Source organism: Lineus longissimus, chromosome 17 (genome assembly GCF_910592395.1).
Source record: "Lineus longissimus chromosome 17, tnLinLong1.2, whole genome shotgun sequence".
Classification (NCBI taxonomy): Eukaryota; Metazoa; Nemertea; class Pilidiophora; order Heteronemertea; family Lineidae; genus Lineus; species Lineus longissimus.
Window position 1 is genome coordinate 13,822,010 of NC_088324.1, and position 27,359 is coordinate 13,849,368.

Here is a 27,359-nt window from a genome sequence, read left to right on the forward strand (position 1 = left end):
CTCAGCAGGATAACCACTGCTGGAGACCACCTAAATCATTACTCTGACAAGGACAGTCAGAAGACTGGATAGCACCAATCGCACATTGATGGCTGGACACAAGCCTGGAATCACCCACTCGGTCTCATGTTTGTGGTACTTCAGCATGTTGCCTTCGCCTAGTTGATGCAAGCAAATAGAAAATGAATTGAACAACCCTTGTATTGTATGAAAACTTTATTTACATGTCTTTGCATCTCAAACAAGCATAACCCACCATCACAATCAAATTACAAAGGGGTCAAAGGCACTCCTTTCAATTCTTTCTCAATTTCACCAGCTACAAAAGATTCTGGCAAGTCAACTATTGCCCATTACCGGTAATCAGAATTACCCCTGTTGATCATCAACATTTCACAGTCATTTTGAATGGTTACAATACTAGATCATGACGATTCCTTCTTTCGATAATATTCGCTATAATCGTAATGTCTGTGGGGTAGAGGCACATTGATCAGGCCTGAAAAGAAGACAGAAATTACTTTATTTCTATGAATATTTCGTGGGTGAATTACATGCAATTATTTGTTGGCGGTCCTATTACTCAACTACTGCACCATCTTGTAGAAATGTACCTACCATAATCCTGTGCTTGTTCCACAGCAACTAAAAGGTTTTTGTGCTGTTTTTGGCAAATACCTGAAAAATATTAAAGATGCCAGTCTTAAAATAGGAACACTAACCCCCGATTTTCTCAGGATGGCTCTTGGATAGAGGCTTGTAATTGATTTGAAACTAGATAAAAATTGGCATTCAATCTTAACAGTGAAAATTGCAAATCGTGTAACCTGGAAGACTTACAGATGCTAGGTTGTTCCAATAACAAGATATTACGATATCCTTCTTACCTGTCACATCCCATGACAATACTTCTCCAGTATACGGATTGATAAACTGCTTCAACAGATCTCGATTCTGAAAGGCAAAGGCTTATATTATGTACCCTATGAATATGCTTTTCACTGTGCTAACCTACTAGCCACAATATCCACCAACCTCAAACAGGCTGGACTTACACTCTGTACTGTGACACATAGATATATCTAAATTAGGCGCCACCTATTGAGATGCAAAGTTCACTCTATCGAGTGAAACATTCTCACCTTGAAGTCAATGACCAAGTATTCATCCCGGCATATTGGACAAGGATTTCCTGTGGAAACCTCACCCGCTCTCTGAAACAGTAAAAGCCAGATAAATGAATGAAATGTAGTACAGTTAAGTTACAGTACAGTTGGCCTCAGTAAGTTAAGAATGCTCACACTATATTCACCATATATTTCTAGAGTAAATCACATGTCAAGACAGTACTTTTGATGAGAGAAACCTGGCCAAAGCTTTCTCTTTGTCAGTGACCTTGACCTAGTATGACATCACATACTTGAGGCACACGTGACTCAACACAGTTAAGACTCACAATGCACGTTTTCCTCGTCTTCTCAGGTGGTATTCCCGCTTTGAAGTTCCTGCGATAATGCTTCCATACAGGGTCATCTCCATAAGTTGTTCTGTAGGCTGAAGTGAAAGAACTGCATACTAGTAAAAGAGGTTTCCACACTTTTATCGACGAAGGTGTTTGAAGGCCAAAAAATATAAGATTTGACTAAGTTAACTTTCTGATAATGTACACTTTTGACTGCATTTGAACAAGACAGCATTAGAAACTGAACAATAGCCTGCTACATCCACTATACAATTGGATCAGCTATCATCAGTAGATCCATATGTGCGAGGCCGCATCTGAAGTTAATTGTCCATGACAGTTACCTTTACTTTTTAGATACCTAATGCTTGTTGGTGGATCGACTACAAGACGTTTCGGTTTCTCTGCTGCCATCTCTTCAGATTCTTCATCTTGTCTTAGGGAGGTTGTTACAGAGAAAGTTCTTGCAGCATCCTGAAGCAATAGATTATATTATTGTTGTGAAGATTGCTTCATGTTATAGAATTTCCCAAATCTGACAAGTTTATTTTTGGGACACCCAGTACTAGTTTGGTGGCGAGGGGGTTTCTTCCACACATTTTGTGATCTTATCAACAAACGGGGATCTTTTTCATGTAAATAACTGGATTATAAGAAACATACATACTTGAGCATAATTTAAAGCTAACTTGTTGACACGAAATGTATTTGATTGGATAGAAATTTGCTTTTTTAGAAGAGAAAATATTGGCCATGCACTTCGCATGGGCGCTGCCATTTTGCTTTTTAGCCTGTGATCCAGGAGATCCTGTTGGTAAAGCTGTACATTGGTGGTGTGTATTTGTAACACCATTAACCTGAAAGCGAGGTCTTAACTGGTTTTGAGTGTACAAGCACCAATTTAACGCATTATCAACGTGTTTGTGACATTGAGTGTTAATCATAACAGTTTGCCCTCGCATACCCAAGCCATGCTTATCATAGAAGGGTGAATATACCCAGAAAAGCGTGTCTAATTGGACCTCATTAAATTATATTGATTATGCACTTTATTGAGGATTGCATGGGAGGTTCGGGCATGAGAAACGATATCAATTGTACCTCAGAAACATTGTATCTGTAATTCAAAAATAACTTCTCGAACGAAAATATGAACATGGGACTGATGTGAGTATAGTTGTTTTCATATAAGCTCATAATCACAGAATAATTATTATATCTAAATGCGGATTCGTAGCTGATACGCTCCACTTCCTTTCCACCCTTCTTGTCTCGCTTCTGACGTCAGAGATAGGCTGTGGCAAGGTGCGTGAAGATGGCAAGAAATCTGCTGTCTGAAATAAAATCAAAATAATTCCCTTTCCCTGAATATTTTCAACCCCAAACAATGTTCAAAATATGCTATAATGTGTCATTATTCTATCTTTACAGGTTTCATACGCGTTAGATGCTCGTCGATCGAACCAGAGGGGGACGAAGTTGAGGTGGCGAAGACAAAATTCCAACCAGTAGACGGCCATATTGCGTTCCGGACGAAATTGATGTGGAAGGAATGTGACCATTTCAACATCGAAAATACAGAAGATTACTGATCTATATAAAACAAGATATATACCAAAGTGATCTATAATAACTATACTTTTGAAATATATATATAATAAGTGCGAGGAATAACTGTGAGAAGCTACAGAGGACGTATTTCACAGCATATGGGCGTAAGTTCCGATTAGCATGCATATATAATGAGCTGTGGTTGTGCGCGACGGCGCTGTGACGACTTGGCTTTTTGTGTTTCTTCCCGTTTTCACACCGTATACAACATTATTGGTACACCAGAGTGTCCAATTTAGCCATTTTATTATCATTAGAATTCACGTATGTCGTTTAGATGGTGTGCCCCTTTGTATTTTGCCCCGTATTTTGTGCCAGAATTTGGTCGGGAAGATTGATTTTGGAAGGGAAGGAGCGGTCGTAATATTGTGGACTGCCAATAGGGGGTAGCACTGTGGTGGGTAAGGTGCGTTCGTAGTATTAACGACTGCCAATAGGGGGCAGCACCGCACTCTTGAACAGATTGGACTTGTCCCCTTGAACTTTGCACTTCATCTTTGTCATTTTAAAATTATTTGTGGCTCTCTATGTTTGTTTTTCACCCTGTTTCAAGGTAAAGATTTCATACTTGGCATTTGATTTTGAACACATTTTTTACTGTTTATGCTTTATTGTTGTCAGTGAAACTGAAAAATTGCAGCATGATTTTGTATCAGAAAAATTTGATTGAAGATTTTGAATGATTAGTATAAACCGATTACCTCAGTTCCATGATGCACAGTTTCTTTTTCTGCTGAGTATATTTGAGCACAGGAAGTTGTACCGTGGAGGGCTTAAGCCCCTTTTGTTCTTCATAGTTGGGGACAAGTTTTAGCCTGGCTTATTAGACACGGGGATAAGATTGTGCGGCTAAACTTTAGAATCCCCGATCGGAAATGACGTAGTTTGATCGCATTCAACTATAAATCCATTGAACAGTGGTGCTTGGTTAGTCAACCGATGACCTTTTTTTGGGGTGTGATCGGGGATTGTAAACTCGTTCCGATTGTGCCAAATTTGTGGTCCAAGGAAAAAAGAGCCTATTGTTTTTCGGGGGACATGTGGTCTGAGTAGTTCCAAGGGACGAGTTATTTGGTTTGGTCAAGGGGATAAGATAGTTATCCATTGCAAAATGACAGGTTGTCTCTGGGAACATATGAGCTTTCCAGGGGACTTGTATGGCTTGTTCTAGGGGGTATGATATTGTTCCTAGACAAAATCGTCCTTGGGAACATGTTGTCCTAGTTCATGTAGTTGTTCCAGGGGCAGACTTGTTCTTGGGAGTATGATGATTGTGGTCCTCGGCAAAATGACAGGTTATCCTTGGAAACATGTTGTCCCGAGTTGTTCCAGGGGCCTTCTTAGTTGTCTGGCTTGCCCGAGGGTAGATTGTGGTCTAACATTGTGTAGGAAAAATGACACTTTGTCTTGAATTTATGGGAACATGTTGTCTGAGTTGTGTCTACGGGACAAGTTGTCTGGGTTGTCCTTGTGTATGTGATTGAGGTCTAACTTACCGTGTAGCCCGTAGACAAAATTACCTACGTCTTTGGGCACATGTTGCCTATCCGAGTGGACAGATTGTTTTGGGATGATATTGTCAAATGCCTTGAAAAATTCTGAGTGGGACACTGTCACCAACCAAGCGACAGGAATAATTTAGTGCCCTCACCAGACAAACACCCTTTTTCATGCATGCATGTGACTTGATGCGCTATGGAAGGTCACTGCAACCTGCCCCAACTTTCATTTGGTCACATCCAGTGCAGCAGCTGTTTGTAATACAAATAGGCATTTCCTCAGACCTGCTTCTTTTTCTTTTCAGATATAATCATGGTTTCCCCCGAAGCCGAGCCCATGAACTGGAATCTTTCAGAGACAGACTCTCTGTTAGATGAAGCTGACTCTCAAACTGATATAAAATCACTCATGGAAATGGTAATTCAGGTTTTTCAATAAATTGTTGTCCTTGACATTGTTTTAAAATGCACTGGGATTATTCAATTCTGAATCTCGACTAGCTGATGGAAATATTTGGCAGTTTTGTTGGTTGGGATACAGTCTTATTTTGGTGTGAAGAAGTTGCCATAAGTGATGCTGTATTCCTGTATCTGTTGATTCTGAGACTGTGGTAGTGTAGATCTCAAAGGGAAGATTTCATGCAATTGTGCAAGTAGACAAAATAATCATTATCCTTTTTGTGCATTTTCAGAATTTTGTTTTAATCTGGGAGGATTGCCTATTGTTTGAGGACAAGTTCAAAATTCATTCAGGTCCTATTACTAATACTAACTCCTTTATCAGTTTTCACCAGTCAATTGGTGACAGGCATGGGGCAGGGGTCACTCATCAGAGAATTTGCACCAATGTGATACAGCAGAAGTAACTGTTAGTGCATGATGGTCTTTACTGTCTGAGCTCGTGACCAAACCGACCAGGAGCCGACAAATGAAGCCATCCAAAAATGCACATTTCTTATCTGTTTCTATGCAATCCTTCCAGCCATTCTTTTTCAGGTATGTTTTAGAGTATAGAAACCTTTCTTCTATGATGGGAAGCGTTTGACCGACATGTAATATGTATCTTTATTTTCTCGTTTGAAAAAGCTGGTTGAATTTGAAATGACCATTCATGAATCTGTTTTGAGATTGTGTTAGGTAAATTTGGTCCCAATAGTCAACCTCCTGAAGATGTAATGAAAAGTTCATTCATGGTTTATGTTGCACATATGCTACTTCTAACCTTTGCTTACATCACAGATGAGATTTTCAATGTTACAGTTGTGTATTGCAGTTGTAGCTCCACTCATCAGAGAAAATCCATAGCATCTACTGTATAGCTGTAAAAAAGTTGGGAGAAAATCTGTACTGATCAATGAACGTTTTCTCTTGGGAAGTTGGTGAGTATTATGTTATTGTGGTTGGTCAGACTTTGAGACCACCTGTGCCTTTTCACCCATTCGATGTGGCAGACATCTCGTGAAGTTGTTCTATTGGGACCAAGTTTGGGAACCAACTGTTGGGTGGTTCAGTTCAAGGTCCAAAGTAAGCGTGACAGACGTTTTGAAAGGATCACTTGGCCATCGAGTGGCAGTCGAATTGTCTGTAATGGCCTCGGCGCCGCCAGTGGCAGAAAAGAAAACCAATGAGTAGGACTTACAGCAATATTTTTGGTCACCATCTGCGTGGTTGAAGCCATTTCCCACATAGCTGCTTCTGTGAAAACAGATTACTAGTGGTTTAAATTCAACCAATTGAATTATCCTTGTAAAATTGGAGTCTTCGCCAATCTTTTCTGCCAGTGGGGGAGCCACGGCCTATCATCGATCTGAGGACAGTAAATGATTCATAATCAGTTGCTGTGGTGGTGCTGCTTGCCGTTTCGGTCAAGCTATATCTTCAACGGAAAGTGTGCCAGGACAGGCCACTTAGGATCACAATGGATTACATTATGCAGTGGATTGTTCTTCGAAATATCTTGCATGGATTATCACGAAGGATCTAAGGAAACAACAAGATTATTAGAAGGTTAGTGTTCATTTAGCCACTGAAGTCTTACTTAGACTCAGTCTCTCTGAAGAAATCATCCTAAAAAGACTGGAGGAAGCTGAATAAATGTACTGGTAATAGTTAGTACCACAAAAAATGCAGCAGCTGGACTAACAATTGAGGATCATAATATAAAATTGTGCTGCCAAGATAACCAAGGAGCTTCCATGTCTCCATAAAAAGACGAGTGCAATTCTCCCAATAAGTGTATCCTCTATCAGGCTGTTCTTATTGCATGTATTGAGACAACCCACAACCTGAAAATGCATCTTCTTCATGTACATGATGAAATATTTTGGAAACGTTGGGGCTGCCCCTGAACTCGGCATTACTGTGCCATAGAAAAGACAAGGGCCTATATAGTTTGGATAGACTTATTGAGGAATGAACATAAAGTTTCACCTCTGTATAATTCATTATGGAGAACAGGTGGTAAGTATGTTTACTATTTTCTCAATAAAATATGAAGTTTGAAAAAAGATTGCAGTTGTCAATGATAAATAATTGCACGAGTCGAATGCGAGTGATTGGATGAATGTCAAAGTTGAAATATAAAAGTACAAAAGCCACATTAATGCTGACTAGTGTTGGTATATAAAGGAACTTACAAGACGAGATGGTCAGAGAAACAGCCAGGAAAACTTATAACAGAAAATATTGAGTTCTGCTAGTACTACCTGCCTGACAGCATAAACAGATCTGAAAATAAGAAATATGACGAGGCAGTGACTCCAATGAAGTAATTTATATCAAGATATAAAAAAAGCAATCGAGCATCAAGTAATAGAAAAGTGCTGATGAAGGTTGTTGCATCATAGACGCTGGTTGCCATGTAAAGAGGCTGGAGCGATATTGGGAGTCTGATATGTTGCTATAGCAACTGGCTACTGTTGTGAAAGAACTGCTGAGTATGCAGAATTTTGCATAGCTAAGTGAAGACCTGTAGCTGGGCACTACATTTAGAACTATCTACAATGTGGCTATCACATGTCTGCCTCTGAAGGCCATTTGGGAGGGCACTGACTTCTACAGCGGTAATCCCTGGTTAAACTTGAGCCCGATACAACCTAGACAGTTAAAAATGTTGCAGTGGGAACCTTGTGTCTATGATATGACAACCTTGGGAGGAAAGCATAGATGATTTGGATGATTTGATAATACTGGAGCAATGTATAGTGTGAATGGATTGTGATGTAGTGCTACACAAGTACAGTAGGGTTCCCAGGCTTCTTGGTTGACATTCTGTCCAGCTGTTCTGTTCTCATGGGGTGTTTAGCTGCTGGGGGTGGTACACATGTATTCAGTGTTGATAGGATGTGTCCGCTTTTTGGAGGGGGGGATGTGTCGGATGACCTTATGTTATTGGTAAGGTTCGTCCATGATGTGGTGTCGGCTTGGAGGGGGCTGTTCAGTCTAGGGGAATGTGTCAGGTGACCTTATGCCATTGGTAAGGTTCGTCCATGATGTGGTGCCAGCTTGGAGGGGGCTGTTCAGTCGAGGGGAATGTGTCGGGTGACCTTATGCCATTGGTAAGGTTCGTCCATGATGTGGTGTCGGCTTGGAGGGGGCTGTTCAGTCCAGTTTCCATGCCTTGCCAATCCATCAGTTTCTATGAAGGGCGTGTCTCGGGTTCCCGGTGGCTGTGTCAAGTTCTGTGTCTAATCCTTCAGTTTCCATGGGGTGAATGAGCCATGGCTCTGTGGGGGTGCTGTGTCTAATCCTTCAGTTTCCATGGAGTGAATGAGCCATGGCTCTGTGGGGGTGCTGTGTCTAATCCTTCAGTTTCCATGGAGTGAATGAGCCATGCTTGGGTGGGGAGGGGGCGGTGATGTTTGTAGTCTTTCAGTTTCCATGGAGTGTATGAGTCATGCTTGTTGGGGGGGGGGGGGGGTCTGGTGCTATATCTAGTCCTTCAGAATTCAGGTGAACATGAGTGTTGTAAAACAGGTAAGTGGCTGTTTTAAAATCTTTTCCTGTTTTCCTCGTTTGACATACAAGGTAAGTTGACAACTCTTCTCTTGATACCAATATAAAAAGCTTTTGTCTGCTGTAAGTAGGCCTTGCTGGGTTTTCAAGGGACTTGTGTCTGTCATGTATTATGAATATGAAACTGATCTCGAGAAGTTTTGTGATGACTTTATTGTTGGTATTCCTGTCAATAGAGAGGTTCAGAGATCTGCCGACTCCCGCTCGAATAGAACTGTAGAAGGCTTTGACATTTTCCGTCAACTTCTGGTATTCTAAGCTGACTGGTAAAGCCTCAAAGTGCCCGCTCTATAATGCCAGTTCTTGATTATCGCAGTGAAGTATTGGTAAACTTTGTTATCTCAATATACAACTGAACAGATGAACCTCATTAAGGAAGTATTGGTATGGAGTTGATTTGTGGGATGTATCTGAACCTTGCTATAAACCATGTTTTTCATATTGTGTATATGTAACAAATGATGTAGATATGGTCAATAAACTTTGAGATTAGTTACAAGGTTGTTTCTTGTCTTTTCAATGGAACATCATATTGAACTAATTATACATAATGAACCCTCACAGAACAAAAGGACAGGCAACACTTCATTGATACTGTCCCCTAGTATTAGCTGATGCAGCACTATGCAAATTATCAAAGTCTGTGACAGAGTTACAACTGAATCTCAACCCAGTACTAGCACTGCCCAAAAGAAATTATTCTCTAATGGATGAGAGCACGTTCATAAAATTATGGAAGAGCCAGGACTGTATTGGCCTTGCAGTAACCCTGGGCCTACTGTCTTCTCCTTGGTAAAATGTTCAAGCCAGGGTGGTGCACAAACCGGATGGACTGCAGCGTCCTCTAGTTGTTGTGCCGCGAGGTGATTTGGAGCCATTCGTGTCCAATGCGGCTGCCGATGTTGCGGACAGCATGTGCTATGTGAAGATTACATCCTGGTTGACCCCTCCACACTTCGCTACTGCCACCTGGCTCAATGTCGAAGAGTGAAAGTGGACATGTAATGCGGAAGTTTAATGTTGTATTTTCATCACAGAAGTAATGTCACTGGTTTATCAGTTTTGCATAGTGTTGCCTCGAAGTCAAAATTCCTTTCACTCAATTGCGATGCAGCTGTATTCCCTGCTAGTGTAAATTTCAAAACTGAAATGTATCTGTGGAGTTAATGTCTCTTTCTGTAAAGTTTTCCAATGTATGTGCATCATGTGATATCTCATTGTTCTCACTGTAATGTTCCTTGCTTTAAAAATCTTACAAAATTGTTTCTAGGATGGTACTGGTGAAGTGTTGCCTGCCGACCTGACCCAATTGCAAGACTGAAATGTCATCCTAGAATTCCTAAGAAGATCTGAACCAAGGTTTAAAACTAGTGAAGATGAATAGACCTGTATGAAGAACATATCAAAGTACACTGATTGAGGTGATGGTTCTTCACAATATGAAAATGCTATCAGCAATGCCAATGGAATGATCTTCAGTAAGCACTCTCCCTGGTAAACGAGACTGACATACACCTAATTCTGACCATCGGCTACTGCTATGATGTTAAATACATCTTGTCATTGGCGAAGAATGAGGCATGACTGCTTTCATTTAGTAGAAGTGGTCTTGCTGGACATAACTGTTGATTTGTCATTGGCAGGCTGCATTTGATGTTGGACAATGGCTTCTTGGTACAGACTGACTGCCTGAAGCAAGACCTTGACTGGAGGCTGGAAACTGAACCTAGGGGTAGAGTAGGCTCCACAGGGGGGTCAAGTAGGCTCCACAGGGGGGGGTCTAGAATACTCGCCTGGTACCATGAATGTATGATAACTGCATCCGATTGCAACATACAATGACAAATGCCACCGACTAGGCAGATTAGGCTGATTAATTCAAGATTATTCACTAATTAATCTGTTCACAATATTATCATAAGGTGAATTGACAACATTTTATTTTGATGGTCTGATTGTCAAAAAATGAAAATTTTATTTTTATCCATGCTAACTAAGTTTTGTCAATTAACTGATGAAAATATATAACTTCGCATTTCTGATGGCTGAAAGAAATTAAGAAGTTCTCTGTGGTTTTCCTCAGTGGTAGTATAGATCATGGCAACAGGTAACCATGGTGATAGGTGGAATCAATTTAGGAGATCGTCATGGGACACCTGATGCAACACTGAGGATCAGCTGACAACATCACTCCAGCCCCGAGGAGGAGTCCAGCAGAAGATGACGACCGATGTTGAATCCCTTTAAAAATTGAAATATTAAGTGAAAGATAAGATTGAACAATATGATGAACATGATATAAGTAATTCAGAAGAATTGCCAAATCCACTTGAAAGTTCAGAAAAATTGAGCCGCTGGCACCACCTACAGATATTAGTACAAGTATATAAAAGAAGTTGCAATGCCATGAATTGGTACCATTTCAAGCCTTGGCTATGAGAGTTGGAAGAGCTTGTTGTTGGTAGTAAAGAACTGATGTGGCCAGAATTAAAAATTTGAAACGCAGCAAGAATTGACACCAGCCATTACTTTGGCCGGCTTTACAGCCTGGCGTGTGTGGCTTGGAGCCATACAGAGGGCTGTTGCTGGATGCATCCAGAAATGCCGGCCAATGTTCTACCAACTATTAACACCTGCAGATCAATGTCTGCAGTGCTCACTCTATAGGAACTGAGTAATTTCATTGGTTGTGGCTGGCAGCGATTCACGACTCCTTGATGAATTTTCGGTCGCCATGTTTGAAATGAGAAGAGTCGATGTGAATTGCAGTCAATTATTGTGTAAACGATATTCCTGCCAAGCCTGTTGTGCCGTAGGCTTCATCTCCAAACATGTCCTTTATGGTGCTATGCAATGCAAGTCGACCTTCTGGCACACAATACATATCTGGACGCCATGATCAACTACTTCCAACCAAGACGTCCTTGTAAAATACTGTCATGCTGGGTATATGCCTAAGATGTTTGACAAAGAACCCTAAGATGACGTCTGCTGATTCTGTGCTGGTTTGTTGTTCACCATAGTGATGGATTGTGCAACAGTCTCCAAGTTGCCGGAGGCCACTTAAACAAGCTGCTCATCCCAAATACACAGTGTTGCAGTAATCATCTTGGAAAAAGCACATTGTCAGTGAAACATTCATTTGCCCTGGGGCTGTTTTGGCCTCACGTTTACAGGTTCCTATGGTATCGAAGCATACATTGTTCAATATTTCCTTCAGTGATTCAAACGTGATCAATTACATTTGTGTATTCCCTTTGTTAATTGAATATTGCTATATCATGATTTTTCATATCAAACCATCATTTTGTGATGGTGCCCAAGGTGGTTTTGTATGAATTGTCATTATGTTTTTCTTTTTGTCCTTCGATATGTTTGTATGATATTATGTTAAACTACATGTATAATTATCTTTTGCTTGAAATAGTATTTGTGTCATATTATTGTCTGGGTAATGACTATAAGAGTGATCAGGTTATATTGTAATTGGTCAGTTTCTTTTCATTCTGCTTCATATTGATATTCTTGCACTTGCATTTTCATGAAATCTTCCAACATCTTTGAGCATCACTACTGTACACTACTAGAGTCCTTCAGAAAGTTCTGAGCTGAGGACTACTTCAGAAAGGGTGTGCCCTGATTTAACTGGTGAAACGTGTAAAGGGCAGTTTTTTTGCATCCAAAATGGTACACAAACATTCCACCAACTGTTTTGTTTTCAACTTATGGTTGAAGCCGCTTAGTTCCCACTACACAGGAGCTCTGAAACTGTATTATTGAAAGTGTCCCTTTCGTTCTTTCATCCTTTTGCAGCCTCTGTTTCTAATGTTGTTCATCCTTTGTCTACTTATAGGCCTGCGTGGAACCCAGCAAGATGCTAAAGGCCTTGTCCCCTCATCTTGGTGTGGATGGTGACATCAAGAATGAGGAAGAGATTGCAAAACTAGTGGTGTAAGTAAACTCATTGTGTCCTATTTTGGGGGGGGTCAGCGTTGGGAGGGGGGAGGGGTTATAGTGGGCCCAGTCTTGAAAAGCAGATGGTTGTCTCTTCAGGTCCTCTGATGAATAAAATTGAGACTGTCAATCTTGCCAGGCTGGGTAGCGACACTGGTAGGCTGGGTAGCGACACTGGTAGGCTGTGTAGCGACACTGGTAGGCTGGGTAGCGACACTGGTAGGCTGGGTAGCGACACTGGTAGGCTGGGTAGCGACACTGGTAGGCTGGGTAGCGACACTGGTAGGCTGGTTAGCGACACTGGTAGGCTGGGTAGCGACACTGGTAGGCTGGGTAGCGACACTGGTAGGCTGGTTAGCGACACAAGTACAGGCACTGGTGGAACAAAAAAGGATTCCCCAGAAATCTCCGAGTGATTAACTGATTCATGTTTTTAATCTTCAGGTTAATGAAGGAGGCCAAAAAGCTTGTCTGCCGATGTGTATTTGTCAATGTTCTGAGGGCGACAAGAAGTCGAGAATTATTTGAAAAGTGAGTTATTTGGCCATTTTTTCCTTGCAGTCAAAGTCTAATATTCCTGGTGAAGCCAGTCTCCTGTGAAATATTCATAGGCCCAATGTTTTTTTTCAGAGAAAGCATACTCCAAGTGACAAAGTGACCATATACCTTGATGATTTATGATTATATCTAGATTTCCACTGACCTTTGACCTTCTTCATTCCAGATTCATTGACGACGGTGGCTGGGACCTACTGAATGTCTGGTTACAAGATGCAAAGTCAGATGAAAATACTCCATTCCTTCTTGAATTGCTCCACCTGTATCAAATGATGCCCGTCAGTAAATTCTCAGTCGAGTTACTAAAGTCGAACAACTGTGCTAAAACCATCAAAGGACTGTGTAAACTGGCTGAAACTGATGGTAAGAATTGTTTCTTTGATATTGTACCGTGCTGCTGAATGGGGGAGTATTCTCCTGTCCAAGATTTGATTGTGGCAGTGATTATTAAATAAAACTTGCTTGGGGAAAAGCATGCACAGACTTCTATGATGTGAACACATATTGAAGTCTTTGTTTTGGAGATGACACTGTTTTCATATTTTTCAGAAATAAAAAATCTTTCAAATGAGATTGTCGAAAGATGGATGGACAGGATACGGGAAATACGGGAAAGTGATGCTGCGTTGGCTGAAAATGCAGTGAATTCAGGTAAGACAACTGAAGGGCTTGATATTGCGAGGCGGACATAGAAGTTCTTGAATGCATCAGGAAATGTGAATGAACATTTTACCAGTGCATATTTTTCACCATTGTCCTGACGTGCAACCTTGGGGTACATTTAATTTTGCATTTTGTCGACCCCGTGACAATTAGATCTTTTTACGACCATGATATTCTCTGTGAAACACGAGAGTAAAAGGCACCAAACATTTGTGGTTTTAGAGTATTAGCGTTCACCCCACTATACAGTATACAATACAGTTGTATTCCTCCTCCATTTAGCAGGTGACAAGGATGGAAAGAAAAAGAAAAAACACAAGAAAAGTGACAGATCAAAGGAGGAGAAGAAGATCAAGACGGAGGGAGGAAACGGTGATGCGAAGGAGGGAAATGCAGACGACAAACTGAGGAGTTTAAAGATCAAAGACTTGAAAGATAAGATCAAAGAAGAAAACGATAAACTTGACAAACATAAACACAGACATGGTCATAGTCATCATCACAAGTCGTCATCAAAAGATAAGGAACATCGTCGCCATAGTAACGATGGGGATAAACGCAAGGACGGTGATAAATCTGATAAACATCGCCATGATAAACATAGACGTCATGATGATAAGAAAAAAGATGGATTGGGGTCAGGTTCAAGTTCAAGACACAGAGATCATAGATTGCATTCAAATAATTCAGATACCAGCACCCACAAAAAGACTGATGGAAACACTGCTAAAATAGAGACTCCTAATGTGAAAAAGGAAGAAAATAGTGGCAAATTAGACGTACTTAAAAAACCTCTTAATAAGCGGACTAGTGAACATTTTCTGTCAAATGATATCAAACCAAAGGTGTTGAAGACGTCTTCATTACTAGACGTGAAGAGTGGTGTTGTGGATAGAAAGGACGGGAAAGAGCGGCCTAAGACTGTCAAACCTTTCACGACTAAGTTTCGTGATACTGGCTTGACGGAGCAGCCTTCATTGCCAGTGAGACGAAAAGTTGATGAGGTGGAGAGAGAGAAGTTAAAATTAGTCATCAAGAAAACACCGTAAGTGTCTGGGTGTTGAAAAGTGTGGTCTTATTTCTGTGATAGATTTTTTAAATGAAACATAAAAGAATGGTTGGCAATGGAATGCTAATTCATGTAAGGTGAAAGGGTAAAGCTAGCATTGTTCTCTATTCAAACACTTGGATATTTTGAATAGAACGCAATGAAATAGCTCGATTTTCCCCATTTTACTATCATTCGTGTTTGTGTCATTTTGCCAAGGTTTTACAGACAATAAAATGTTTGTTGCAACTCTTTGTAACTTGGCTCATATCCACATGAAAAGATCGCTCTCTATTGCATGAGTTGTTAGTCATAAAGGCTGCAATATACCTCGATGCTGTAAAAAAGTGTATTATGGTTGACAATCGACATCCCTTCTGCTAGTACTGGTATTTGACCTGATTCAGGACAATCGTGATCTAAATATTGTGCGGCGGGAAGAAGAAAATCCAGATGGGCATGTCTTGAAAAGCTGGATCACTTCTTAGTTTCAGGTTGCCATCCATTCCCCGCATCAAATCCAGGAACTTGTGAGAGTCTGGCATGGTCTAATCCCCTGCAACATTCTCCACACACTTCCTTTACTTCAAGTTATAATCCCACCTATTTTTTTCATTTCAAATTTAACCAATAGGCTGCAGTGGAAAATTTGGCCCGGGTAACTCACTGCACAGTGTAACTGTACAAAAAGTTTATTGTCCCCTACCTGTCCACTAAGACTGTCCTTCGCGTGCACATTGGGAGATGACTTTGAATAGTTTTTCGCCCATTGCTTATAAGTCCATGCACAATGTGAAAAGCTCAAGCTTTTTGTGGTTATCAATGTTCAGACTAATATTGGATGTCCTTGTTTCGAAAAGTAATAATGATTATTATTGTTATGACGCGATCTTCTATATTGAGACGGGTCATATGAACTTACAGTTCGCACTTAACCACACTTTACGCAGCACATTGCAACACCCTGTCCTCAAAGAACCCAGTTGAAGTTTGCTTGGTCGTATGGGTTATTGTACCTGTAACACTGAGTGCTGAGTCTTGGTTCATCTTATCTTGAGAAAATAGTGACTGACAATATCCTACTCGCAACTTACAATGTCCATGCATGTTCTTCTGCCAAACAGGACTTGTGCATGCCATTGAGCTCCTGATTCATCTTATTGCTTTGCAGATGATAATTTCCCACAGCAGCATCTAATTCTTGACTGTCTTTTATCATAATTTATACCATTTCTTTCTCTAGGAGTGGCAGTGCAATGGTCACAACCAGTACCAGCGCCACCTCCATCAGTTCAAACAACATCACCATCTCAAGTACAAGCACAACTACGACGAAACCTCTCGAGAGAAAACCAAGACCTGTTCTACCGGCCCCGGTTGTACGAACAAATAGTCAGGAGAACCAGAAATCTTCACCAACGGAAACATCACCGGGGAAAATCAAGCTCATTCCACCCCAAAAACGACCTAAGGCGTACGAATTGGCGGACAGTTCTGATTTCATGAATGCTTTAATTGCACCGCCACCAGTCGTGCCGCTCAAGAAGAAGCGGAAGACAAGTATTGGGACAATCGTCAAGCAACCGTCAACGCCAACGTCGCCTCCTACTCCTACAAAAAATGTGCCATCGGTAAGCATATCAGGGAAACTTGTGTCTCTTTGTCTTCTCTTCAAGGGAGACTTTTGGCGAGGACCCTTGAAGGTCAGATGATAGGTTACTTCAAGCCCCTATCTCATGCTATAGTTCTCCAAAGCTATTCACGCTTGTTCTTTCAGTTTTACAAAGAGACTCTTGATACGAGTGAGGTGAAACAAGATAAGGGATTAATGGGTGAGAGTGAGGATTTCCCCATGGCCGACGGAGAGCAAGGTGCGGCCAAGAAAGCTGAGATGAGCATGGCAGGTGGAGATGCCTCCAGCGCGACTGACACAGAATCCGTCGGTAGTCAGTCCTCAAATAATAACAACGGCAAGAAGAAGAAGAAGAAGACAGTTTCATGGCGTGATGAAAAGTTTTTACGATCTGTTCATTTCTTCGAGATGGATGAACATGAGAGAGGTAAGGTATTTGTCATGTTCTTGTCATGAATTATCATGACTGTAAACCTGGACAACTAGCTCTCTAACCACCAATGTCAAGGTCAGAAAGCTCGAGCACTTGGGCCCTCTTTGCCAAAAGGTCAAGGAGCAGCTACAAAGTACTTCATTTTACATGTTTTTAATGCGACATGTTTTCCTTTTTTACAGTGAATGTGAATAAGCACAACTTTGAGGACATGAAGAAGCAAGAAATGGCGACTGAACGTCATGGGATGGAGAGGGCCAAGGCTATCAGTGCTGATAAAATGGCCGAGAAGATGACAGTAAGTGACTTTTCAGGGAAGATCGTTGGGAGTTGTGTGTGAGAGGTGTCTGGCTTTTAGACGGTATCACTTGCCCGTAATCGAATACATCATTGTGAGAACAGCACTGTTGTCTAGAATCCAGCGTCTACATGTACATGGTCATGCACATGTACATTTACATGTACATGATGTACATGTACATACAAGCAATAAAATGACAGTTTATTGGGGAGATGCTGGTCAGCGCTTTATGTAGGTTTTGTGAAATTGTTATTTTCGAATTCACCCCAGGCCTAGGATTTGAGCATCTGATGCATAAAAGATTACAAGAATGTAGACATGTATGTAGGCCTAACTATTTCGCCTCTGTCAATCAGAACGGGATAAATTTTTCTCTCCATCCATCTCTAAAAGTGATTCATGTATATTTTCAGTGGAGACGACCTTCCCTGATCTCCAATCTGACTCCGAGGACTACTGAACATGGTGCTAGGAGCACGGAGCGTGACGTCCAAAGGTCTCGAGAACAGGGAGTCTTACAGGCGATTTTCTTCTCAAAGGAGATGTGAGTTTTACAAAATGAATTCTCTCCGCATGAATTCTGAAAGAGAATGAGTCCCTTTGTGTGTTGTAATAGAAATCTTCTGGAAAAAAGTGTAAGTCAGAAAACTAATGACATTTCGTTTCATTTTCAGGATCCCTGATACTCCAATGGAGCCAGAAATGGAGAACACTGATGTTGAAGAACCGAGGATTATACCTTTAGAAGATGTAAGTAGAATTATACATGATCGTTCTGTTGTACTGAAATAAGGACTGGTTGTCAGACCTTCCTGACCTTCACTCGGTGAGTTTGTCGGTGACCAATATTTGTTTGTTTGCAGGAAAGCACTGGTGAGGACGCCTATGTCCCAACAGACGATTCTACGCAGGGTCAGCAACAACAACAGCAACATGACACTACATCTGGTGACAATCAACAAACCATGGACCAAATTGCCGCTGGTGGTCAAGCTCAAGCCTCTCTGCCTCCAGAAATCGCCAGTCTCCTGGGGCAGATCTCTTCCCAGGTGGGGGCTCAGAACCCCCCTGCCATCTCGGCCTCAGACACGTCAACGTCAGCTATGCAAGCCCCTGCCCTACCACCTCAGATCACAGGCATGCTGGAGACGTTAACACAGAATGCTCAACAACCAATTGGGGCTGTTGACCCCATTACTGGTGCTGCTCCAGATCCCAGCTCCATCCTCACAAGTGTGCAGAGTTTGCTCACAAATTTCATGGTAAGCATTGCTGACGTTCTTCAGTATCTCGTCAGCAGTTTCACCCGATGTGCCTTGTCACAGCCTCAGATCTGCTCAGTACTGGACATGTCAATCAAGTGTGAGAGGGTAAAGCTAGTGGAAATTGATATTTGTCCAATCAATACTGCTGCAATCATTGTAATAATGCCCACCAATTCTCTTGCACTCTTAAGTAATTTCTGTATTATTTGATTACTTTTATTACTTATTGCTCTCTTTTCTTCTGACTCTCTATCTACACTGCACTTCTGTTTATTGTATTTTCGTCCCATGTAAAATGTAAATTTTATACGGATTCAATAAACTTTTGTAATTTGTAATTTGTAAAAATTCTTTCATTGATTGATGTACGCGTATTTTATACTTAAACAAACTTTGATGACATATTTAGAACTTTGCTAAAAGATGAATCTGTCAAAGCAGAAGTGTCAACAACAGTCTCAGGTCTCATTATTCCAATCATTCTTGCCCTTCGCCATCAAAGGATCCTCTTTGGCTCGAGGTACTTAGGCGTGTGTGTTGTCAGGTCATTTGATGTACCCTGATCTGCACTGGGGAATGTCCAATCACCTGGGTGTTGTTACAATGGGTTCAGTTCAGTGGCAGTTGTGTCTTGTGTTGGTTACACTTAGTAATAGTTTCGTTTAGCAGAAAACTTCATGTTGCATGCAAAAGTAGTTGCCATTCAGTTACCAAAAAGCTGATAAATGGCTAGGCAAATCTAGCAATCTCTATATGTTAGCAAGTCATACCAGTTTGTCAATGAACACAAACCAGGGAATACTATGTATCTGTTTAGATAACCGCTGCTTTGGTCAAAAGACGACTGGACAGGAAAGTAAGGACACTTGCGAGTCTGCATATCTTATGTTATCTGTTTCTTCTTCTCACAGGGCCAGAATGGTAACCCTGAGGTGCCAAACCAGGACCAAGCTCAACACGATGTTCTCACAGAAAAACTCAAGCAGATCCTGGAGCCTTTCCAAAAGCAACTGGCTGGTGAGTAATCCGAAGGAAAAATGTCAATGACATCATTTAATATATCAAAGTGTCTCAATGCTCACAAGGATGAACTGGGACGAAGTTATTTTGCCCTGTACTGAACACTTCACAACTTTTCAAATTCCTTATTCCTTATTCTTTCATTTACTTTCTAGGCACGATGGCACCTCCTCCAGCTGGTATGATGTTGCCTCATGGGGCTGCCCCACCACCATTCCCGATCCCAATGCCACCGCCTGTTGGCCCCGATGGCAAGATCTTGCCACCACCCCCTGGCATCCGTTTCCCTCCAGGAATGATCCCCACAGGTGTACCGCCACCGCTTGGTGGAATCCCTGGAGTACCTGTGGTTGGTCGGCCACAAATGAGACCTCCTTTCCCAGGTATGTTGAGATTGAAAACGTTTTTGATAGTGAATGGTCTCTAGTAGATGTGACCTTTCATTTTACCTCCTTTTTTGAACAATTTGGCAAATAAAACTTCAATCTGTGTCTGTAGAATTTCAAAATATCTTCTCATATTTCAGCTATGCAACAAATTGGTGGCCGAGGAATGGTTGATGATTTTGGTGGCCAGAGATTCCAAGGAAATCGAGTTGGACGGGGTAACTTCCCCCAGCGGGGTGGTCGGGGTGGCACAGGACCACCAAGAGGAGGAGGAGGCTTTAGAGGGAGGGGTCGTGACCCCAATGGAATATGCAACTATTTCCAGGGACCTAAGGGCTGTTGGAAGGGAGAAAACTGTCAATTTCGACACGTGAAACCCACGTAGCCTTAATAGGATTTTCAAATTTTCAACTGTGATAGACTTGCGGTGTTGTGCAAAGAAGGGAACAGCCATGTGCTGTTTTAGGATGTGTCCACCCTCCTGTTGCAGACATCGAATATTTCTGTTTTGTGCTCAGACGGAATTGTCTTTGGAAATCGGTGACCACACATTTTGGGCTTAGAATGGGTTTTGTAATATTATCTCAGTTCTACTTATCATCGTCAAGGGGAAAATCCAGCTGATGCATTTATCTGGGTCAACCCTGTATATTAGGGCCGGTTTTTCAAAGAAGCATTGTTGGTCTTTGATAGTACCTTCAGAGATCTGTCAGCATGTTGCATTGTTCGTTGTTAAAATTCAATGAACCTTTGTTGAAAATTGAAATGCATGTTACTCTGAACATTCTTTCAGAGATTCTGAGATGTCTGTAAAATATGTATCTGTAAAGTTGAAAAATAGAAAATTTATTGGCCATATGAAATATTGACCTACATGTACATATCACTAAAGAATAAAAAGGCCAAAGCCTAGTGAGGGAAAGGATAGAGTGGGGCTTATTAGTTGTTCATTCCAAGCTGATCAATTCTTGGTAGAAGTTAATTCGAGGGGTGCAGTCGTACAGGTAACTAAGGATTTATAGTTTGTGAAGTGATGCATTGGGGTGATATCAGTTAAGAAATTTATAGGTAAGTTGTGCTATGATAATTGGTCAAGTAATATCATTGTATTTCTTCCCAGCTTTGAAGGTTTCAGTATCGTCTTATGCACACATAATTGAAGTGAAATACATGTACAGTACACACCATTAATTCTTGATACCGTGCATGTACGGGGTACAAAGAATGTTGCAGTATGAAACAAGCCGTGGCTTTCTTGGGGTGTAATTTGATGGGTTCGGGTGGCTGTTGAGGAATCCGAGATGTATTGACCCTACATTGTCTTCATTCTAGGAGCAGACAGCCTGGTTATTTGCATTGCAAACTTGTAAATAGGAAGAAGTGATGCATTTTCATTTGATGCTGCATCACAATGTTTGTAAAGAAAGATTCTATTTCTGGAATCACAATCATGTTACATGTAATGTCTGCATTAATTATTTTGAAAAGCAAAGAAATTAAGGAAATGCATTTGAATAATAATGGGCTTGTTTTTCTTTTATGTTGTGGTACATAGCTCAAAATTTCTTTTCCCTTCTGTTGGTTGTGATAGTGGCAACCAGAGTGAATCAGAACTTGGCCCAGGTGTTAGAAACCAAGGCGATTTCTAACAACTGGGCCCAGGCTCTCCCTGTGTTTCCAAGCAACATGATAAGTGACATGGAGACGGCCACTATTAGGCTGTTTCGGGCCTGGTGGACTCTGAGACGGTCACAACTACGTTCAATCAAGCCCAGCAGCCTCATCTTGTCTCCAACCAGGTGAGAGAGCTGAGACAGTCACAACAAGATGACCAAATCAGCCAGGCCTGGCAGCTCCACCCAGTCACCAACTCTGTGACGATTGGACTGATTTGGCCTGGCAGCTCTTGATAGAGTCACAATCGGGCTAACTCAAGCCCATTAGCTCTATCGTTTCACCAACAGGGTGAGAGGGTATGAGACCGTCACAACGAGACCAAATCAGGCCTGGAAGCTCCGCTGTACTGCCAATACAGTGAGAAAGATAAGATGGCAACAACCAGACTGATTCAGCCTGGCAGCTCTGAGACAGTCACAACCAGGCTAAGTTAAGCCAGGCAGCTCCATCGTGTCACCAACAAGGGGAGAGACTGATTCATTGCCAACACGGTGAGAGAGATGAGACAGTCACAACCAAACCGATTTGGGCCTGTCCCACCGTGTCGCTGACATAGTGAGAGAGATGAGACAGTCACAACATGACTGAATCATGGAGCAAATTGGACCTGGCTGCCCCACCATGTTCCCAACACAATGCGAGAGATGAGACTGGCACAGCCTGACAGATTCGGGCTTGCAGATCCACTGTGTTGGCAAAACGGTGAGTGAGTGACGTTGTTACTGTCGTAGCTCTCTAGCCGCTCACCTCGTTGTCAATACGGTGGAGCAGCAAGCCCGAATCGGTCAGGTTGTGCCTATCCAATCTCTTGCAATGTGTCGTGGAGGCCAGGTACCCAGACCCGAATAGGCTTGGTTGTAACGGCTGTCGCATCTCTCTCACTATGTTGGGGACACGGTGGAGCAGCAAGCCCGAATCAGTCTAGTCAGTGTCATCTCTTGCAATGCGTTGTGGACGCCGCGCGCCCACCCTTCCCTGAAGTTATGTTCATTAGATATATCCATTCTTCAGATCATTAGTCTGTGTATCTTTTTGTCGTCATGATATTTCTGGAGTCGCTGTTTCGTGACACATAGTAACTAGGACAAGAATGCTAGACGACGCTAACGGGAGGTATTCCGTTCTTCGTACTGGTGCTCTTACTGTCCGATTCTTGGTCCGTGTCCGGTATCCCATACTTCACACCTTCTTTGCCGAGAAGCCAATACGTCTGCATCGTTGATCGATCCTGCAAGAAATGGCACAACTTCCATCACACAAAAAAGACGGCTGAACCTCTTTATCGAGGACACCCTTGGGATTGTCAAAAGCTGTCCTTAGAGAGGTGTTCTGACGACAGTGGTGAAATATAGAAATTATCTTTTCGGGACCAAAACCGGTGGTTTATAGAAAGGGTGACCTGCGTACTGAGGTCTGCTATAAGGGGAGATTCCACTGTTGAGAGCCTTTCACTCAGTAATACAGTTCTTTTCTGCACGGTAGTGTGCGAGGGGAGAAGTATGCAACTGACCCTGGTACTCGAGGATGAAAAAAGGAGGCCGACCACAATTTAGGTGCATACTTGTATAGTAAAGAACACCGCCTTAGCAACGAAGGTCAGGTATTAGATGCAAAGCCAAACCCAAATCCACCTTCAACGCAACCGCTTTATAGATGGACCAGAAACTTAGATTTTGGACGTATATATCATAAAGAAATAAATCCTAAAAGGGTCCACTTCAACAAAAACCTGCAGGCTACCAGCGATGTGAGTTGCCTTTACTTGCCACCAGGTGGCTTTTATCACCCAGCGTTAGCAGCATATCTGAGACTTGAACTTACCTTTAGGGTTATAACTGCTGCCTTTTCCATCTGAAACATGCCAGTGTTTTGCAGCACCTTGTAACAATGTTCTGAGATCTGTATCTTCATTGCGCAACTCGAGTACATCAGAGTAATGGCCGCGTTGATTGCGTCACCGAATATGACGTAGTTTCCGGCACTGTTACCAAGAACTCCCGACTGGACAGGTCCGCAATGAAGGCCACAGCGGCAGATGATGTTCTTCAAAGAGTCTGTGGATTCTTCAGGCTGTCAGTGAAATGTGAACTTTATTGAAAACCGTAAAAAATGGCCGGTAAAAATGAGTATAAACGATCACAGGATAGCCTTTGTTAAGGTCAATTCTGACTGATCAGACATCCCCTTAAACCGCAACCAATCTAACTGCCTTTTTGAAAGCAATATTGGCCGTATAAACCTATCTCCAAAAATGTGCTTAAGTAGCACTGTTTTCAGTACATACATGATGTTTAATCAATGATGGCAAAGAATTGGACCAAAAGCGGTACGTAAAGATAACTTTAGTTGCTATTGGGTTAGCTTACCTGATATTTCGAGATGGCCAGATTGACCAGTTCCAGAGCCAGCGCCGCCATCCGGAGCACATGTTTCTTCCCGAACTTTTTGGTCAAACCGGAAACGCAGATGACCGTATCCCCGAACAATTGAACCTTGTATATGTCTCGTCTCTTACCAACAATGACGTCAATATCACGATGTAATTCACTCAAAAGCTGCATATTTTTGTCTGGTTTGTTTTCCTGGCAGGCCGCAGCGAGGTTGTTCAACTCCACAACCAACAACGCGACTGATTTATGCTCCTGTGGCGGCACAGACTCGTTGTTGACGAGTTTCTGCGCCACAAAGTTCGGCACATTGGCGAAGAGCAACTGCTCCATATTCGCCTTCGCCGAGGTCAATTCAGAAGTCCTCTCTTCGACTTTCTCCTCCAATTGGATGGTGTATTCCTCCATCGCTTCCATCATGCTATCTAACATGTTTTTCTTCGTTGGGTTGGCGTGTTTGAGCATTTTTGCGATTTGTTCAAAGCTTGGGCGCGTACTCGAATCATCCGCCCAAGCTATTTCCATTATTTGCCGGATCCGTACGGGGGACTCGTCCGTATGCTCCGGGCGTAGACAGTTGTTAACAACAGCCTTGAGAACATCGTCCGGGTTCATCACATCTGCGTGCTCAGCATAGGGGTCCTCACGACTGAAAATCTCCTGAAGAATTATGGCAAAACTGTAGATATCACAACTTTGTGAAACATCAATGTCAAAATTCGCCCTCAGGATCTCTGGTGCTGTCCAAAACTCCCGAAATGCAGCTTGTTGTTTTCCTACATCGTCTGCGTTTGGTCTGATCGCCAACAAGGGGCTCTTCTTCTGTTTTAAGGTTTCGTAAAGATGGACGTATTCCCAGTCTGTAATCTTGACCGTCCATCGTGAATCTATTATACAACACGAAGACTTTAGATTCCCATGGACGACGCCGTGAGAATGAAGATAGCACATCCCCGCCACGATATCCGTGGCTAAACTGAATTTTATATCGTTATTCAAAGTAAACTTCTCATCCTGAAGAATGTCTAGCATTGGCCCCTTCGCGCAATATTCACTGACAACATACCGGTCAGCATCAACTAGAGTAAGCCCGTGGAACCTCAACACATTCTGATGGATAATGTTGTCTCTGATCCACAATAACATGCGCTTTGTCGACTGAGACAAATCGTTCATGTCCGATATGTTCATAAGCCTGATTCCTATAGTGTGCCCCTTCCATTTCCCTGGCCACTGGATGATCTGAGAGACGAGGGCATCGTTGTCATCCAACGCAGTGAGGTCCTCACTCGTCAAAGACGTGAACGAAACCCTGGACTTTCCAAACAGAGAACGACTCGTTGACCCCATCTTCCTCTGGTTATAGAAGAACAAAATATCATCTAACGGTATATCCCATTCGTTGCTGTTAATCATTTTCCATAGTTTGTACTTCTGGTAAAAGAGATAGCCAACAAGAAATCCGATCAAAACTAACGCAATGGGTAACGTTATAGCCACAGGTAAGAGCCATGTTTTTGGTACTATAGCTTCGGTTTCCTTCGCCTTCAACATCAGCTGATACGCATCTTCATTGCTTTTGCTTCCACACTTCATTGTCTTCAGAATAGTATCTCTGATCTCATCAGCCAGAAGCTTACTAATTGAGACCATTTGGTACAAACTGCAGATATCCCTAGCTTCTGTTTCGTAAAGGAACCATTCAATATAGCGTATCAATTCTATGGTTGCATCACAATTGTCATTGTGGTGGCTGTGTATGATGAAGTAGGAAAAACTTGAGAGAGGGTAGGAATTTGCCCCTCTTGCGCTGAAGAGGTCGGTTACGAAGGAACTAGAACTTTTCATCCTATCACGTTGCTGGTTCATTGCATTAATGACATTTTGTAAGGTACTGTCCACAAAATGGCCGTCCCTGTTCTCAATTCGCGCTCTGCCTATGTCTGCATTACCAGCTATGTCAGCGGCGGAAAGATATCCGATGGTATACCGGATGGAGGTGAGAATCCCCGCCATGCCTGATGTCTTTTTGCCGTAATACATGATTGTATCATTCCGCCAGTGGTACGGCAGCCATGTTTTCGGGTTGAGACCATTCTCGAAGGTGCCGTAGGTCTGGTTCCACTGTGTCGAAAAATAGCTCAGAGCCTTTGTTAAGGCTTTCGTGGTCCCGGACTTATCTGCTCGGACCACAGGAAGGATCCGTGCAATTGGAAGCGGGACATTGGGGTTAGCCGCTGACAGAGATGTGTCGTTCCACCATTTGATAGTTCCGTTGAAAATTCCAACCAATTGGTGGGAACCTAAGTTGAGTTGCTGAGATGATGGTAGGCCAGGTATGTTGTAAGCGATCACGATTGCTCTGAAAGAGAAATAACCGTTTCGGGAATTGTTTTAGCGTGAGCAGGCCGTTCCCTCAGCGAGTTTTCTTCACATCCAACTTGCTACAGCATTAAGAATGCCTTCTTAAAGTTTTTGAATTTGGAAAAAGTCAAGCAGGGCACGCTGCCCTGAAGAAGGTGAAGGGGCAGGGCTGGCTGTCGGGGCGTTTTGGCGGCTAAAACTTACCCAGCAAGTGAGGGAAATATAACCAAGTCCTTAACATGCTCTTTTTCTGTCGTTGAAAAGTCCACATCCGACCCGGCGTACATGTAGCCGTTGTCATTATTCAAGATGGACGTTTTCCCTTCCCCACTTCCGACGGGCTCATACGTCATGTTCAGGAGAACATAGTCCCGGCGTTCGGCTGAGAAACTGCTCTGCCATCTTAGGTATACCTACGGAGGAATAAACTTTTCAGGGACGGATCGAGGAATTTGGTGAGGAGAGGGGTTCACTTTGTGACAATCGAAGATCACTACTTTGTGGTCAGAAATGAAGAGGCGCGGTACAGACGCTAAGCTTTCAACTCAATTCTTTTTGAACGGACTGATCTAGTTTGGCCTACCTCTGCAGGGAAACTGGCGCCCCCTCCATTGATGCCAATACTCTCTTCACCGTTGGTTGACTTGATCTGGGTGAGGAGCGTCGAAATGACTGCAGCAGTGATGTAGATCGCATCATTCATGGCGTTTCTCTTCTTTTCCTCTCAGAAGGTCAAAAATTGAAAGATATCGTTTTAACTGTCATCTCTTGTGCAGGCCTGTAAAAAGAAAGTGTTAAGTAGGGTCAAAGGTAGAGACTATTTACCTCTTATGAGGTCAGAAATGTGAAATTCAGGGACTTCCGACAGTAAAAAAGTGTGGTTAGTTCCGATGGACTGACCAATCAAAAGTGCCAAATTCTGCATTCCCGGCGACCTCATCACAAATGATCCAGTCAGACAGATTTTAGTGGGGTTCATTTGCTTTCGGAAATGCACTATAGATGTATGTCATGCCAAGCAAATAACAACACTAAAGCACATAGTAATTATTAAACATATCAATGGATCAGGATTAATGCGTTA

At 42.3% G+C, this 27,359-nt stretch overlaps 3 protein-coding genes across 5 annotated transcripts in view; 1 reads left to right on the top strand and 2 right to left on the bottom strand.

The window, feature by feature from the left end:
* Nucleotides 1–198: 198 nt before the first annotated feature.
* Nucleotides 199–2,239, bottom strand: LOC135501613 (small ribosomal subunit protein mS40-like). Its single transcript, XM_064793813.1, has 7 exons — nt 2,130–2,239; nt 1,807–1,936; nt 1,457–1,554; nt 1,143–1,214; nt 888–954; nt 619–678; nt 199–499 (listed from the first exon to the last, which is right to left on the bottom strand). The coding sequence occupies exons 1-7, from the start codon at nt 2,226–2,228 to the stop codon at nt 426–428; spliced, it is 600 nt and encodes a 199-aa protein (XP_064649883.1). The 5' UTR covers nt 2,229–2,239; the 3' UTR covers nt 199–425.
* Nucleotides 2,240–2,857: 618 nt separating this feature from the next.
* On the top strand, nt 2,858–21,359 carry LOC135501121 (serine/threonine-protein phosphatase 1 regulatory subunit 10-like). 3 transcript variants are annotated; one of them, XM_064792944.1, is made up of 17 exons: nt 2,858–3,177; nt 4,878–4,990; nt 12,440–12,537; nt 12,985–13,071; nt 13,265–13,461; nt 13,648–13,749; nt 14,044–14,806; nt 16,053–16,440; nt 16,587–16,869; nt 17,058–17,173; nt 17,590–17,720; nt 17,851–17,926; nt 18,040–18,438; nt 18,944–18,961; nt 19,353–19,458; nt 19,617–19,844; nt 19,988–21,359. In XM_064792944.1, exons 2-17 carry the CDS (start codon nt 4,886–4,888, stop codon nt 20,230–20,232), a joined length of 3,342 nt encoding a protein of 1,113 aa, XP_064649014.1. In that variant the 5' UTR covers nt 2,858–3,177; nt 4,878–4,885; the 3' UTR covers nt 20,233–21,359. The 3 variants fall into 3 exon arrangements, with proteins under 3 accessions (XP_064649014.1, XP_064649015.1, XP_064649016.1); XM_064792945.1 differs by having other exon boundaries at nt 14,047–14,806; XM_064792946.1 differs by lacking the exon at nt 18,944–18,961.
* Nucleotides 21,360–21,404: 45 nt separating this feature from the next.
* LOC135501296 (atrial natriuretic peptide receptor 1-like) overlaps nt 21,405–27,359 on the bottom strand; it is a 34,644-nt gene continuing 28,689 nt past the window's right edge. The window contains exons 2-6 of the mRNA XM_064793333.1: nt 26,859–27,053; nt 26,480–26,688; nt 23,891–26,273; nt 23,346–23,594; nt 21,405–22,752 (exon numbers count right to left, since the gene is read on the bottom strand). Coding sequence (XP_064649403.1) covers nt 22,618–22,752; nt 23,346–23,594; nt 23,891–26,273; nt 26,480–26,688; nt 26,859–26,978 — 3,096 coding nt within the window. The 5' untranslated portion in view covers nt 26,979–27,053 and the 3' untranslated portion in view covers nt 21,405–22,617. The remainder of the gene's footprint in view (nt 22,753–23,345; nt 23,595–23,890; nt 26,274–26,479; nt 26,689–26,858; nt 27,054–27,359) is intronic.